We start from the raw sequence: 16,362 nt of genomic DNA on the forward strand, positions 1-16,362 counted from the left end.
TCCATTCGTCATCTCTCGATTTCCCCCTCCAGTCGATCGGTTGTTCGCCGCCTCATTTCCGGCGGAGATTCCGATTGCCACTTTAGCTCTTGCGGCTTGTCTTTCTTCCCACCATTCCGGATATCCTTGAAGCTGGAAACACGTTTCACGTGTGTGTTTTTGCATTCCACAGTGAGAACACCACAATTTCGATTTGTCCGCCGGTTTGTTTCCCGGGCGGTGAGTGGCCGTCGTTCGTGGGGTTCCACTTCTTTGAGGCTGTCGCTGTCCCTGTACTGCAAATCCGTGTCCAATTCCTCCCGATGACGAGTCGGCGCTGCCGTGGCCGTCGACGGTAGGGTTCGAGGGGGATGGTGGCATGATCTTCCTTCGAGCCGCCTCCTTCTTCACCATACTGTAGGCGGTCTCCACCGAGGGAATCGGCACCTCCTTGAGGATGTCTCGCTTGATGCTTTCGTATTCTCCATTCAATCCAGACAGGAATTTGAGCAGCCTCTTGGTGTTGGAAAAAGTCCGGTATTGGGTTACTCCTTTATCACAACAATCAATCGGTTGTTTTTGGCACCGATCAACACTGGTCCACAATCCGTGGGTCTGCCGATAGTAAGTCTCAAGGTCCAGATTTCCTTGTTTGAGTCCTCCTGCTTTTTCTTCTAGTTCATAGAGGAGGTAGAGATCTGCCTCGCTTTCATACGTGATGGCAAGATTCTCCCAGAGGGCCTTCGATGTTTGATGGTGAGCGAAGTCGGCGATAATATCCATCTCCATGTTGTCCACTATCCAGGAGAAGACAATCAGATCTGTCTCCTCCCATTCTTCATACTCCTTGCTTCCCGGAAGTGGTGGTACTGGTTTCCCGGTGATGTGGGAGTAGCCTCCCCTACTCCCGATCGCGACCTTCATCAGTCGTGACCACAACGGGTAATTGCTGCCGTTGAGTTTGAATGCAACTGTTACATTCTTGCTTGTTCGAATCTTGCTATATGATGATTCTGTGGGTGGTTTGTTATCGCCGTCCATGTTGGATTTGGATTTTGATTTTCTCACTTGGTTTTGGTTTTTCTGGCTGGGATTGGTAAGGCGATGATGATGTTTCTGAGCCTAATTTTTGACCTGCTCTGAAGCCATGTTTAAAGGAATCATAAGGTTTCTGGAAGAGAATTCATCGTATTAGGTTATTCAAATGGAGAAGAGTTACATGCCTTTTTATAGGCTAGATGATCACCCAATATATGGTAAGCTATAATCATGCTAACCTAATATTCTATACAAGGTATTTAAATCATTCACTAATTACAATATCAATCCTTGATTGCAGGAGATCAATTCTTGATTTGTGGAAATCTTCCTTCCAACAGTGATAGCTTAGTAACTCTTGAGACCCTAGTCGGCATAGCTCGAAGATTGATTTAGAGGTTTAGTGAGATTAATAAAGACTATAACATTGTAGTTGGATCCCAAAGATTTACTCTTTCTCCACTTACTCTTCAATTAACTAATCTTCATTTTATTTACTTTGTTTTGATTCATTGTTCCTAGGATTTAGACACAAAAACCCAATCTTCGGTTGTCTAAATAGCGAATGATCTTGATTCGAGGTACTTAAGCACTTAATTAGTCTCTGTGAATACGATACTCTTGACTTGCCTATACTACGATAGCCCCGTACACTTGCACCAAAAATGCCCTCCATTCATGGAGGACATTTTTGTCCATACAAAAAAAATGTCATTGTTACTGTTGCTTTTTAGAGTACCCTCTCTCTCTCTCGTTTGTGTTTGTGTTAATTCTTCATCAAAATACCCAATTTCTTTTCTTCTTCCCTTTTCGTGTTTGTGTTAATTCTACATAGCTCGTGCTCGTGTCTTCATTCTGGTTTTTCGAAGAGGATGCTTGTGCTCGTTTTTTAGAGGCATTACGCATTACCCTATCTAAGACGGAAATGGAGATTGATGAAGGAAGAGAGAGAGTGGTCTGACTGACTTTAAACGAACCGGAGCCAGAAATTAAAATGAAGAGGGCAAAAAATTATGTATAGCAAATAATTGAATAATTGAGAAGGGGCATTTAAGAAGAAATTCCAACAAACATGCAAATTTGAAGAAATATTAGTACATGTACAAATTTTAGAGGAGGGGCAAATGCCCCACCAAAGGTCCATGTGGCTACGCCCCTGGCCGCCGGTTTCAGGAGGAAGAAGGGGAGTGGGAATGGAGGGACGAGAGGTGAATTGAGAGAGAGAGAGAGACAAGAGGTCAGGTGAGATGAGAGAGAAGTTCATATTAGAAAAGTTGCGTGTAGAATAAGAGGTTTTTGTGAGTTGAAAATATTTCACAATATATTAGTAGTACTACTTTAATTTGATACAATCCCTATACACATATCGGCAAAAATTATAAATTAGTGTATCTCCAAAATCACATCCATCTACATATTCTGAAAAGCAACATGTGATAGTGACTTATTTTTTTTATGGACAAAAATGTCCTCCATGAATGGAAGGCATTTTTGGTGCAAAAGTAGACTGAAAAGTAGAAAAGTATAAAAAATGTGATTATATATTAGTTCAGGTACTATCCACAATATTTTTAAAGTTCAGGGACCATTTGAGTGCAAAATGCATAGTTCAGGGACCATTTGCGTAGTTTACTCATTTATAAATGAGTAAAGGCCAAAATTGGTCCAGAACATATGACCATTTTACGTTTTTGGTCCAAAATATTATCTTTTGAATTTTTTGGTCCTGAACATATTGAAATTTGATCATTTTGGTCCTCCGTCAACATTTTCGTTAAAAACTATCGATCAACGGGTTTAAATACGATTTTGACCAAACTTAAGGTGTTAATTATAATTTTTAATTATTTTAAAATTCAAAACTCCACAGCTTCTCCTCAACCAACAATGTTAGCGGCCACCTCATTCTCCACCGCTCACCTCTTCTGCTCGTCCTCCCTTAACCTACGGTGGGGCCAGGGGGCCCTTGGCCCCCTCACCCATTGGCGTAATACCTATATATATTATATGTATGCAGTTTCGAACATGCTATGAGCTAGCGCAGTTGGTCCGAATTTCAGCCCCATGTCCGGGAGGTCGTGTAGTTGATTCTCTCCTGCGCATTTTTATTATTTAGGAATTTGTTCTTTCTATTATGGGTTCATTTTTGTTTTATAAATTCATATTTTATTAGATTTATAATATTAGTAAAATTGTTTTTAAAGCTATGCTTGCAGTTCATTTGCTTTATTTTTTCTTTTCTAATTAGTACTTTTTGTTGATTTTTTCACATTCATTTATATTTCATGGATTTTCTCACGTTAGAAACTTCCATTGATGTTTTTTACAAGTAATTTTGTATAAATTATTTTATCAAAAAAATGATGTTTATAGTTTAAGAATAAAAAATAGTCATAAATTTTTTAAAATATTATATGATTAGTAAAATCAATTTTAAGGTGATGCCCTTTATTATAAAATATTTGGAATAGAAAATAACACTTTGATGTAATAAATATGTTATTATTAGTCAAATTAGTGTATGCTCTAAAAATTTTAATCACTAATTACTTTTCTCGTCCTTCATTTTTTACGCGTGGCTTTTTATATTGCTCACATTCGAGCTATTTTCATGTCGTTTGTATTGAACACACTCAATAAATTTTTTAGTGGTAGTTTGGGCTCCCCACATTAAATTTCTGGCTCCGCCACGGCCTCTCTCCCTCTTCTTCCCAAACCCTTGCCGCCCATTTCCATCCCAGTCCCTCCGCTTCTCCGCCGCCCCCAAAATCTCCGCCACCATCTCCTTCGGCGACAAGCTTCCCGATGCCATCGTGATGAGGAATATCATTGCCTTTGTGATGAGGAATATCATTGCCTTCGTGATGAAGGCGTTGTTGACGGAGACGCATGCGATGGTGTCGATGCCCTTCGCTTTGAACTCCGCCGCCTTCTCGACGAATCCAGGGAGGTGCTTCTGCGAGCATGTCGGGGTGAAGGCCCCGGGCACGGCGACCAAAATTGCCTTCTTATTCGCGGTGAGGTCGGCGATTGAGATGGTCTGGATCTCTTCGGAGGCGTCGGGGTAGGAGAGGATGGCATCGGGGAGCTTGTCGCCGACGGAGATGGTGGCGGAGATTTTGTGGGCGGCGGAGAAGCGGAGGGACTTGGATGGAAATCGGTGGCGGGGGTTGGGGAAGAAGAGGGAGAGAGGCTGTTTGAGGTTAAGGGAGGACGAGCGGAAGAGGTGAGCGGTGGAGAATGAGGTGGCTGATGTGGTGGCTGCTGCCATTGCTGGTTGAGGAGAAGCTGTGGAGTTTTTAATTTTAAAATAATTAAAAATTATACTCCCTCTGTTTCTTAATAGTTGAGTCATTTTACCATTTCGGGAAGTTTCTTCATAGTTGAGTCGTTTCCTTATATGGTAACTTTTTCCTCTTTCTTACTTTACTCTCTCTTACTTTATTCTCTCTACTTTATTTACTTTATACTTTATTCTCTCTACCTTTTCCTCTCTCTTACTTTTTTATCTATTTATTTAACACACCAACATTCATTTCTAAAACTCCGTACCGAAAAGTTCCGCTTCAACTATGAAGAAACGGAGGGAGTAATTAACACCTTAAGTTTGGTCAAAATCATATTTAAACCCGTTGACCGTTAGTTTTTAACGGAAATGTTGATGGAGGACCAAAATGATCAAATTTTCATATGTTCAGGAAAAAAAAATCCAAAAGATAATGTTTTGGACCAAAAACGTAAAATGGTCATATATTCAGGAACAGTTTTGGCCTTTACTCTTTATAAATTAAACATTTTAAGTGAGATCTAAATTCCACTGTCACACTCTATTTATCACACACTCAAATTCTTTCTTAAAACCCGCGCCACTTGTGAATGGGACTGCTATTGCTGGACGGAGGGAGTACTATATTTTGTGTAAAGTGTATGTGAGTGCGTATTTTGTGCATAGTGTGTGTACAATGTGTGCACAAATTTTTCAAATTCAATTTCATACCAATTACTTCATTTTACCAAACATAGAATTTGGAATTGAATTAGAATATTTCAATTCCTTCCAATTTAGTTCTATTGAATTTCGATTCCAATTCAATTCCATTTTCGTATATCAAGTGGAGCCTCATTTCTATCCCTAAATGAGTTATCTACCCTATCAAATATCCTTTTAATTGAAACATTAATGCCAATTGTCCCTTTAAACTGTTGTATTGTTGTCATTTTGGGACCCAATTGCCATTTAAAATCTATCATTTTTAGTTGGTATTTAGAGAGCTTGTAAAAGAGAGTAAAGTATGACATGGAATAGGAAAGAATGGTTAAATTTTTTATTTTTATTATAAAAAAATAACTTAATTTAGTTGATATATCTGAAAAAGAATATAACTTAATTTAATTGGGACCAAAAGAGTATAATGTTTTAAAAGATCAATTGGCTCCCTTAAAAAAAACCTAAAATTAGTTCAACGTTTGAAAGAGGCAATTGGCATTATGTATATACCTATCTCAATCTTTCAATAAATTAGTTCAACGTTTGAAAGAGGCAATTGGCATTATGTATATACCTATCTTAATCTTTCAATTCTTCGATAAGTTGGACCACTCTCCCTCTTCTTCTTCGTACACACAATATAGTAGTAGTATTCAGTATTCACAATTTAGCACTCGTCATGCCCTCTTGATTCTCACTAGAAAGCTGTCAACAGAATCCTAAGATACTTGAATGGTTCTACTGATTATGGTCTACACATCAAAGCCTCAAGTTATACTTCATCTGATTTTATGATTCTGATTGGGCTTCAGACATTGATGATAGACGATCTACACCAGGTTATTGTGTTTACTTTGGTGATAACTTGGTCTCTTGGTGTGCAAAGAACAAAAATGAGTGTCCAGATCTAGTACCGAGGCACAGTGCAGTACAGAAGTTTGGCACTTGTTGTCTCTGAAATCACTTGGTTAAAATCTATTTCGCAAGAGCTGAATATTAAGCTCAAAGCTCCACCTGTTGTGTGGGTGGACAATCTCAGCACTATAGCTATGGCGTCTAATCCTGTCGTGCATTCTCGAGCCAAGCATATTGAGCTCGATATTCATTTTGTGAGAGATAAAGTGACTGTCAAGGAAATTGATATAAGGCATGCACCTTCTCATAATCAGGTAGCTGATGTACTAACCAAACCATTGAGTCTCCAATTCTTCACTAGGCTGTGTAATAAACTTGGTGTTTGCTCACTTGCCTCCCTCGAATGGAGGGGAGATGTTAGACCATACACCTTCAGTCCAAACCATCAGCATACAAAGGTCATGAGCCGTGCACAACCAAGTTCATATAGTAGTAGCACCTGTGCTCATGAGCTTGAATCCAACGAGCATGAGAATGCTGTAGCATTATGTACAGACGTGGCAAGCATCCAAGGTATGAAGAGCCGGAAAGATGTGTTGCTTGGACCACCAAAGAAACCAGATCAAAGGAGAGAGAGCCAACACATTGATGTGGTCTATGGCAATTAGAATATTCTAGATCATTCTGCTTTTAGAATATAAGCATCAAGTAGTTGGAAATGTATTTTTGCAATTCAATCAATATACATTTTACATTTCCAGGATTGTGTCTCAACATATCCAAACCTTTTCAAACAAACGTGAAAATGGAAATCACAACGTTCCTAGCATTATTATGCCTTCTTTCTCTCATCTTCTTCAAACTCATATCCGTCAAGAAAAGATCGCCGGCGCCGCCACTTCCGCCGGGCCCGACGGCCTTCCCTTTCGTTGGCAGCCTCCCGCAAATGCTGACCAACAAGCCCGTACCCCGATGGATACACAATCTTATGCAACAACACAACACAGAGATCGCCTGCATCAAACTCGGCGGCGTCCACGTCATTTCCGTCACTTCTCCGGAACTCTCCCGAGAGTTCTTGAAGAAGCACGACGCCTTCTTCGCCTCCCGGCCCGACATCCTCTCGGCCCGCCTCGCCAGCGACGGGTACCAGGGGGTGATCCTCTCACCCTCCGGTAGTCAGTGGAAGAAAATGAGGAGAGTCATGGCGTCAGAGGTGCTCACCGTGGGTGTGTTCCAGCGGCTCCATGGGAAGAGATGCGAGGAGGCCGACCACCTCGTGAGATACGTCTACAACCAGTGGAACAATGTAGACATAAAAGGGGTGGTGAACTTGAGAGATGTAACCCAGCATCACATCGCCAGCGTGAGCAGGAAAATGGTGTTTGGTGAGAGGTTTTTCGGGCCGGGAACGAGAGACGAGGGCCCTGGAATTGAGGAAAAAGAACACGTGGATGGATTGTTCATGATTCTTTCTTGTCTCTATGCGTTCGGGGTTGCTGATTTTGTACCGTGGTTGGAGGTTTTGGATTTGGATGGACACAAAAGGGCTGTGACAAATGCCATTAAGAATGTAAGAAAGTACCAAGATTCAGCAATCGATAAGAGAATGGAGATGTGGAATCTAGGGTATAAGAGTGAAGAAGATGATATTCTTGATATTCTTATTAATCTCAAGAACTCGGAAAATGAACCCCTATTATCTATTCGAGAGATCAAAGCATTAATTGTTGTAAGTATTTGAGTTTCTAGCTACTTAATTTGTCGTGGATGAACCTGTGACTGAAAGATTGTGTGGACTCCAAATTTCATGAAAACTATAATTTGATTGTGGACTGATGTTGGTTTTGCAGGATATTATGCTCGCGTCGGTTGATAATCCATCAAATGCAGTTGAGTGGGCTATGGCAGAGATGATCAATCAACCAGACTTGCTTGCTGAGGCATGTAAAGAATTGGACAGTGTTGTAGGCAAGAAAAGGCTAGTCCAAGAATCGGATATACCTAAACTGAATTATGTCAAGGCCTGTTTGAAAGAGTCATTTAGGCTACATCCGTTAGCACCATTTAATGTCCCTCACATTTCAAGTAAAGATACCGTCGTGGGTGGCTACTTGATCCCAGAGAAGAGCTATGTAGTCCTAAGTCGCCCTGGCCTGGGGCGGAACCCTAGGATTTGGGATGAGCCTCTCAGGTTCAAGCCCGAGCGACACATTTTTAATGAACAAACACAAGTCGGGCTTGCTGATCACGACCTGCGCATTTTATCATTTAGTACAGGAAGGCGCGGATGCCCCGGCTTCGTGCTTGGTTCTACCATGACCATTATACTTCTAGCTAGACTCATTCAAGGTTTTAGCTAGAGGCCACCTCTCGGTAGGAACAACATTGACTTAGCCGAGTCATCAGGGCATGACGGCGCATTAGATAAGCCCTTGATTGTTCATGCAACCCCTCGATTGGACCTGCAAGTATATTTGTAATCTATCCAAAATTAATATTATATTTTTATGTTAAATTCTAAATCTATTGTATTGTATTAATATTGTAATGACAAAGTAGTAATGTAGCTAATAAGATGTTTTCCTCTTAGCCAATACGATTGAGTGTCTGAGTCGCATAATTTGTTTGATTGTGGATGTGTAAGTTATGGATGTATAGTATACATCTCGTAAATGTTCGATTGTTCATACTTTTTGAGTAATAATAATAAATCTTGTTAATGTGTTTCTACGTAGGATTACCTTGGTGCAATAAAATTCTAGGGTATTCTCCCTAGGTTGCCACAATTTGGAGTAGTTTTTTAGGAGAGTAACCACTATTTATTTGCATAAAAAATTCATGTAAGTGCAGGACCACGGTCAATATACTCTCTCCGTCCGTAACTAAATGACTTGTTTTATCATTTTTGGAGGTCTATAATTAAATAATTTATTATTTTTTTATTTATAGGAAGTGATCTACACTCCAATTCATTATTCTCACTTTCAATTATAAAACTATAAAAACGAATTTCAAATTCCACCACATTTCTTATTCACTTTCCATCATAAATTAAATAGTTTCTTAAAACTAATGTTGGATCAAAATGAACCACTTAATTGTTTTGAATAGATGAAGTAAGTCTTTAATTATGTATAATATCCACTTATTACTACTTTTCATGCATATTTAAATTCTTAGTGATATTTAGTTTCGATTAAATTAAGTTTGAAAATTAGTGATTAATAGAAAGATGAGTATGTCGTTTTCTCGTCGATTTTACCAATTCACAACTTATTTGCAATGTGAAATACACGATAATCAATACGTTAAACACATAATAACCCCTAATTAAATGAAGTGCACAGTCAACATCCTCTTTGTAAGTATTAGACCATCCGCATTCTATTCTTATTCATCTCTTGACCATATCATCTCTTAACTATTCATAGGCCTCACTGTACTTTTCAGCCCAACTCTTAACTAAGAGACAACACCTGCATCCCTCCATCTTTTAACCATCTCATCCCTTAATTATTCATTCAATTTCATTTTTTTTTATTTCCAACAAATTCAATTAATAATAAAACACAAAATAAAATTACAATTTAAATACCTAAAAAAATAAAAAAGATATAATTTAAAAAACTAGAAATTACAAATTGCACACTTAAATTCAAATCACAAAAAAATGGAGGCAAATAAGCAGAAGAAGGAGTTCTCTAGTGACGATCATCTAACGGTTGCCAAATTTTGCCCAAATGTGCTCCATTAGATCCTCCTGGAGTTGGGCGTGGGCGGTAGAATCACGTGTCCTTTCCCGAATAGACAACCGCTCTTGCAAAGACGGATGCACTCCCCTTCGAGGCGGACTACTTGCGGTTGAGCTTCCCGGAGTTTCAGGGTCGAACCAATTTCCCGCCTAAGGTCCTTCGTCGGCGACAATCATGTTGTGCAAGATTATGCACGTATACATGATGTCGACCATATTATCAATAAACCACATATGAACCGGGGCTTTGATAATGTTAAATCGAGCTTGGAGAACCTCGAGCGCTCTCTCCACATCCTTGCGAGTAGCCTCTTGCTTCTGCGCAAAAAGAGACCGTTTTTCGTTCGCAGGCCTGTTGAACGTCTTCACGAAGGTTGGACACTTCGGATAGATGCCATCGGCAAGATAGTACCCCATTTTATACTAGCGATTGTTAGCGATGAAGTTGATGGCCAGCGCTTTACCATTCATAACTTCGCTGAAGAGGTTGGAATTGTTGAGCACGTTGACGTCGTTGTTCGAGCCGAGGACCCCGAAATACGCATGCCAAATCCATAGCCGGTAGTCGGCGACGGCCTCGAGTATAACGGTGGGGTGGGTGCCTTTGTGGCCGCTCGTGTATGACCCCCTTCACGCCACAGGGCAATTCTTCAATTGCCAATGCATGCAATCGACTCTCCCGAGCATCCTGTGGAATCCGTGTGCTTGTTCGTGAAGTTGGAGCAGAAACTTACAATCTGCGGTGGTTGGCTTCTTCAGAAATTCATCGGTGAAGGCTGCCCGAACGCCTTTGCAGAATTTCAGCAAACAAAGTCTCCTATTGAATTCTCCGACGTGCAGGTATTCGTCGAACGAATCCGCCGTTTGTCCAGTAGCAATATGACGGATCGCTGCAGTACATTTCTGGAGCGTCGTGTGGCTAGGACGGCCAATAGCGTCGAACCCTTCTCTGAAGTACTTTTCCCGTGCCGCCAATGTATTCGCGATATGCAAAAATAGCGCGTGTGACATACGGAAACGAAGACGGAAGTAGATATCTCCCCATACCGGGTTCCGACTGAAGTAATCACGTTCCAACCTTGCGGTGGCTTCCTCCCGGTTACGATGGATGTAAGTCCGAGGTCGCCTTTGAGGAGGCGCGGCGGCTTCCTCATCCCCACATCGATCTTCTTCTAGCGATTCTTCCATTATTCGACGCATTTGCTCAAATGGATCCATGAATAGATTAAATTTGGGAGAAGAAAAAAATAAATGAATGATTTATAAAAGTGATTGGAGAGGAAAGAAAGAGAGATGAGAGAAGAATAGATGTGTGTTTGTGTGTAAAATGGAGAATGAGAAGAGTATTTATAGAATAAAAAATAAATAAAAATTAAAAAAATTTAAAATTCGACCGTTGAACGGTCATATTACCATTTTTTAATTATTATTATTATTATTATTATTATTATTATTATTATTTTTTCAAAAAATCGATTTTTTTAAAAAAGAAATTGAACTATGACGTCATTATTACGATGCCCACTCGCGTGCCGGCGAGTGGGCGTCACGCCGCTCGCCAGCGTGCGCCACGTGGCCCGCACGTGTGGCGAGCCAGTTCGAGGCCGGCCCCTTCCGCGTGCGACGCGCGACGGGATTTCCCGTCTAGTCGGGACAAGATGGAGGTTGCAACGCGGTCTCGTTGCCGTCTCGTCTCGGCGGAACGAGATAGAGACGGCATCGAGCCGCGCTGCGGATGCCCTTAGTATTCTTAAATGAGCGATCTAACCTTAGGTGGCAAGAATGGGCACGTGTTACCTTTTTTGTGAATTATATGTACCTTGTGTGTGTATTATGTATGTATAGTGACAGTATGTGTTTGTACGTGTGTGTGTTTGAAGTTGGCTCCGCGCATGTGTAGTGTGTGTTTGGTTGTGTCTGTGTATAGTGTGTATTTGTGTATCTGCAGTGTGCATTGTGCGTGCATGTTTAATGTGTCTATGCAGTGTATATTGTGTGAGTTTGTGCGTGTTGTGTGTGTATTCTTTGTGCGTGTTGTGTTTGCGCATAGCTCCTTTATCTTAAAGTTATTTGATCTAAATTAACCTAAAATGTGTATTCTTATACTCTCCCCGTCCTGCTTTAGCAGTCCCATTGACTTTTCTGCCCTTTTTTTGTAAAAATGATAAAAAATAGTAAAAGAGACAATTGTCTCTTTTACTTTACCATTTCTCGACTTTAACTATTTTTTATCATTTTTACAAAAAGAGGGCAGAAAAGTCAATGGAACTGCTAAAGCGGGACGGAGGGAGTAATGATTTTCCTTTATCTATTTTCTTTACCATATTGCCCCTTAGTGTATGTGTATGTGCGTGTATGTTATGTGTAATGTGTGCATGCTTACATGTTACGTGCCTGTAGTGTGTGTTGTGTGTGCGCGCTATGGGTATGTAATGTGTGAATATATCTAGTTTTATACTCTCTCCTTCCCACTCTAAGTACGTGGAGCATTTCTTATTCAACACAAGATTTATGTAGTGTTATTTTGTGAGTAAAGTGAATATAATAAATTAAGAAAGAGGAAAAAAGTAGAGAGAGTGATGTTTCTATACTTAGAAATGCGTTATTTAGAGCGGAACATTTCAAAAAGGAAAACATGTCACTTAGAGTGGGATGGGGGGAGCAACTCTTGGAATTCCAATTACTACCTCCGTCCCACAATAAGAGTCACATTTTTCCATTTTGGTCCGTCCAACAATAATAGTCACATTTCATTTTTACCATAAATTGTAAGTTGCCCCACATGCCACAACTTATTCCACTCAACTACCGTGGAATGGAGGGAGTATAAAACTAATATCTATAATTATGTATCATAGTCCATTACCTTATTCAACATATGCACTTTTTTTTACATTTCTTAAAATTTGTGTCCATACCAAATGTGGCTCCTAATTTGAGACAAATGTAGTGTTTATTTTGGATATGGTATTCAAATGGTGGAGTTGAGAGATTTGAGAATTTTATTCAATTCTGAGCTTAATTATTTTTGTGATACCAAATGACAAATTTGAAATTGAATGCTTCAATTTCAAATTCACATCCTCAATTTCATTTCATGGTACCGAATGAAGGTTTTCAGTCACTGTTTTAGTAAATTGACTTAATAGATATGTAGTACATACACATCGGACCCTTACAGTCCACAATATCATTTCCAAAAGCTATGGACCACCTGTAGTCTCATGGCGAAGATGACTTATACCACCAATGTCTCGTGACCGCAGAAAAGTTTTACTGTCTCCTTTTAAGTCACTTATTTACACAAAAATTAAGAAATTGTGTAAAATAAGTTAAACGATAATAAAATAAAGAGTGAACTACAAAAATTGTCTTTGAACTATGAGTTTATTTCGTCAATAGTCTCTGAACTTTAAAAATATCTACAGTAGCCAAGACTTGGGCTAAGGGTTTATTTCAAAGTCCGTCTTTTTGCATTTTTTCACACGAAAATGTCCATTTGAGGGATAGGTAATTTCGTCTTTACACAATTTTCACTTTTTGAATTTGATATTATTTCAAAATTATCTTCTTCTTCCCTTTGTTATCCTTAATGTTTATTTCTTTATTTCAATATCATATTTAATTTTATAAAACTAAATTTAAAATTAAGATTTTTAAATATTAATAAATTATTTTAATTAAAATTATTAATTTATGTATTCTTTCTCGACTCCCAGCTATATACTCCCTCCTTCTCACCCTTAGTGGAGCATTTGTACTCCGACGCAAGATTTTATGTAGTGTTGTTTATGAGTTAAGTGTGAATAATAAAGTAAGAGAGAGGGAAAAAGTAAAGAGGGTGATTGATACGAGAATATCTCTACAAATATCCCATATCTCTATTATGTAGTTTAGTATTATTTATCATATCTTTCCATATATTCTTAATATCTTTATTTCTTGTTCCCTAAGTCAGAATAGTCTTATAAATGGGAGATATTGTATTCTTCTATTTCATTAAGAAATATCAATTATCCCTTTATTTTATCTTTACGTTTTTATCGTATCATTCTTGGTTTGATCGACCGGCAAAGCTCCGGTGACTACCTTTTATCCCAAATTTGACGCCAAAGTGATCGTCGGGCAACAGCTCCCGCGACGTTCGACGCAAATTATTCGAGTTAAGGAACTCCATCCTTAACAGTGATGTTTCTATTTTTAGATATGTGTCATTTAGAATGAGACATCTTAAAAAGGAAAATGGTACACTTAGAATGAGACGGAGGGAAGGGAATATAGAGAAATAAAACTATACAGCCAGCTCACAAAAAACTTTTTTAAAATAAAATATGTAAATTAATAATTTTAATTCAAAATAATTTATTGGTATTTAAAAGTCTAAATTTCAAATTTAATTTTATAAAATTAAATCTGATATTGAAATAGAAAAGTGAATGATGACAAAGGGAAGAAGAAGATAATTTTGAAATAATATCAGATTCAAAAAGTGAATTGTTTAAAGACGAAATTACCCAACCCCCCAAAAGACATTTTCAGGTAAAAAAATTCAAAAGGATCAATTTTGAAATAAACCCTTAGTCCAGGACTACTGTTGATATTTTTAAAGTGCATGGACTATTAGCGAGATAAACTCATAGTTCAAAACCATTTTTTTAGTTCACTATAAAATAAAGAGTGAACTACAAAAATAGTCCCTGGACTATGCACTTATCTCGCAATTGAACTCTGGACTTTAAAAATATCTCCAGACAACCCTGGACTAAGCGTTTATTTCAAAATTGGTCCTTTCTCACTATTTCGTACCGAAACTACCCTTTTAGTGGTTGGGAAATTTTGGAAGTTCAAAAATTTGACTTTTTCATGTGTTAGCACATTAATTGATTGTGCAAGTTGTCTCCTCTTTTAAATACTCCCCATTGTCTCTATCTCTCTCTCACCTTCTCTCCTCCATCTATGTTCTCTTCCCTTCTTCTTCCTCCCATTCCTTCCTTCTCACCTTCTCTCGCAACATCTCGACTGAAATGGATTGTTGCGAGAAAAAGGGCAAATGTTTACTTTCGGTGGTGTTATCCAAATTGTGTGGATTTTAACTAGGTTGGGCAGATTCGGCGCGAAGGTGGGGTTGGGGGAGAGGACGGACGAAGTTGATTTGTTTCATTTGGTGGGTTTCCGTTGTTTTCATTTGTAGCCAATTATAGTGGGTTTGACCAAGTAAGTTTGATAGATAGATTGCAGTTAGTGAGTTTTGGGGAAATTTTTGATTGGCGTGAATTTTATTTGATTATGTGTTTGTAAGGTGTAAGTTTGGAATTGTATTAAGTTTGAAGGTTGTGTTGTTGTAGTTTGATTGAAAAAAAGATTTCGACTCTTTCACTGAATAAAAATGACAATATGAAAATCACTCTGTGGGAAGTAGAAGTATGAAATGAGCATTTTCATTCGAATGGATCTTGTTCGACATCTTCGACCCAGTGATCCCTGGATGGTGTCAGCTTCGTTTCGTTTGCATTCGGCTTTGTTTCGTTTGCATTTTGGGGTCGCTTTAATCTTGCACATATTCTTCTTAGCTTTTCTTTAGACAATTTTCCACCAATGTGTGTGTTTGAATTTATGCTTTTCTCCATTTTGTTGTGTTTAGGCGTATGTATTAGGTTGTGCCAGTGTTTATATTGGTTGATAATGTATCATTAAATGAGTTAGTTGGAAGTTGAAAGTTGGAAGTTGGATGATTTGAACGCGTATTTGGATGCTCATATTGGGTACTGATCGAATTAGACATATGATACAATACTAATATCGGTTGATACTAATATCATCTCTAGTACAAACATAATATCAGATTCGGTCACATTCATTTCAAAGAACAATATCATCTTTTGTACTCCCTCCGTCCCATAAAAGTTGAGTCGTATTCCTTTTCAGTCCGTCCCAACAAAGTTGAGTCATTTCCTTTTTTAATTAAAGACAAAACATCTAATCACTCTTATTTTATTCCATTATTTACTTTACTCTCTCTTATCTTTCCTACTTTTTTCATCTCTCCTATTTATTTAATATAAATTCTTAATCTCCGTGCCCAAAAGTTTTGTCTCAACTTTTATGGGACGGAGGGAGTACTAATATCAAACTTAGTAAACTTAGTACAAACATAATATCAGATTCGGTCACATTCATTTCAAAGAATAATATCATCTTTAGTACTAATATCAGAAAATTAAAAACACTACTACAGAAAATAATATCATAGTGCATACAAATAGTAATCTGACCATAGTGGATGCCACAAAATGATATCAGTTTCAGCAGAAGAAGTTTTAAGTACATAAGTACTCCTAAGTTATGTATGCGATACTACATAAACGCATACCAAAATCATGCCATGGTTAATTTCATTGTCAAATTTAGAAATATGTGAAACAAACTTGAAACTTCAAAAATTAAGACTCAGTACTTATAACACATAAATCAAAATCAAATTATATTGAGTTGAACACTACAATTCTTCCCCAACTTTCACAAAGTACGTCATCACTTTTTTTCCCACAAACTGCAATCACAATATCTGAAACAAACTTGAAACTTCAAAAATTAATACTCAGTACTTAGAACACATAGATCAAAATCAAATTACATTGATTTAAACACTACAATTCTTCGCAAGTTTCACGCACTACTTCACCAAATTTGTTTCCCACAAACTGCAATCTACGGGTGAAAACCTACTTGATCAAACTCACCATATTAA

General features: G+C 38.3%; 4 protein-coding genes across 4 annotated transcripts; 1 reads left to right on the forward strand and 3 right to left on the reverse strand.

The window, feature by feature from the left end:
* Positions 1 to 8: 8 nt before the first annotated feature.
* LOC125206593 lies at positions 9 to 1,020 on the reverse strand. The gene is made up of 2 exons (XM_048105837.1): positions 182 to 1,020; positions 9 to 132 (listed from the first exon to the last, which is right to left on the reverse strand). Exons 1-2 carry the CDS (start codon positions 1,018 to 1,020, stop codon positions 9 to 11), a joined length of 963 nt encoding a protein of 320 aa, XP_047961794.1.
* Positions 1,021 to 3,586: 2,566 nt separating this feature from the next.
* Positions 3,587 to 4,288, reverse strand: LOC125206595 (peroxiredoxin-2E-2, chloroplastic-like). The gene has a single exon (XM_048105838.1). The coding sequence runs from the start codon at positions 4,286 to 4,288 to the stop codon at positions 3,587 to 3,589; it is 702 nt and encodes a 233-aa protein (XP_047961795.1).
* Positions 4,289 to 6,612: 2,324 nt separating this feature from the next.
* Positions 6,613 to 8,465, forward strand: LOC125208594 (tyrosine N-monooxygenase-like). The gene is made up of 2 exons (XM_048108241.1): positions 6,613 to 7,592; positions 7,714 to 8,465. The coding sequence occupies exons 1-2, from the start codon at positions 6,666 to 6,668 to the stop codon at positions 8,221 to 8,223; spliced, it is 1,437 nt and encodes a 478-aa protein (XP_047964198.1). The 5' UTR covers positions 6,613 to 6,665; the 3' UTR covers positions 8,224 to 8,465.
* A 1,779-nt stretch (positions 8,466 to 10,244) lies between these two features.
* LOC125206596 lies at positions 10,245 to 10,802 on the reverse strand. Its single transcript, XM_048105839.1, has one exon. The coding sequence runs from the start codon at positions 10,800 to 10,802 to the stop codon at positions 10,245 to 10,247; it is 558 nt and encodes a 185-aa protein (XP_047961796.1).
* Between the last annotated feature and the right edge of the window lie 5,560 nt (positions 10,803 to 16,362).

This window comes from Salvia hispanica, chromosome 2, assembly GCF_023119035.1.
Source record: "Salvia hispanica cultivar TCC Black 2014 chromosome 2, UniMelb_Shisp_WGS_1.0, whole genome shotgun sequence".
In the NCBI taxonomy this organism is placed as follows: Eukaryota; Viridiplantae; Streptophyta; class Magnoliopsida; order Lamiales; family Lamiaceae; genus Salvia; species Salvia hispanica.

Bases quoted from the DNA above. Each gene is read 5' to 3' on its own strand.
- LOC125206595 (XM_048105838.1), bottom strand. From the start codon at position 4,288: ATGGCAGCAGCCACCACATCAGCCACCTCATTCTCCACCGCTCACCTC.
- LOC125206593 (XM_048105837.1), bottom strand. From the start codon at position 1,020: ATGGACGGCGATAACAAACCACCCACAGAATCATCATATAGCAAGATT. The intron at 133-181 runs GTGTTCTCACTG...ACGTGTTTCCAG, and splicing joins GCGGACAAATCGAAATTGTG to CTTCAAGGATATCCGGAATG.
- LOC125206596 (XM_048105839.1), bottom strand. From the start codon at position 10,802: ATGGAAGAATCGCTAGAAGAAGATCGATGTGGGGATGAGGAAGCCGCC.
- LOC125208594 (XM_048108241.1), top strand. From the start codon at position 6,666: ATGGAAATCACAACGTTCCTAGCATTATTATGCCTTCTTTCTCTCATC. The intron at 7,593-7,713 runs GTAAGTATTTGA...TTGGTTTTGCAG, and splicing joins AGATCAAAGCATTAATTGTT to GATATTATGCTCGCGTCGGT.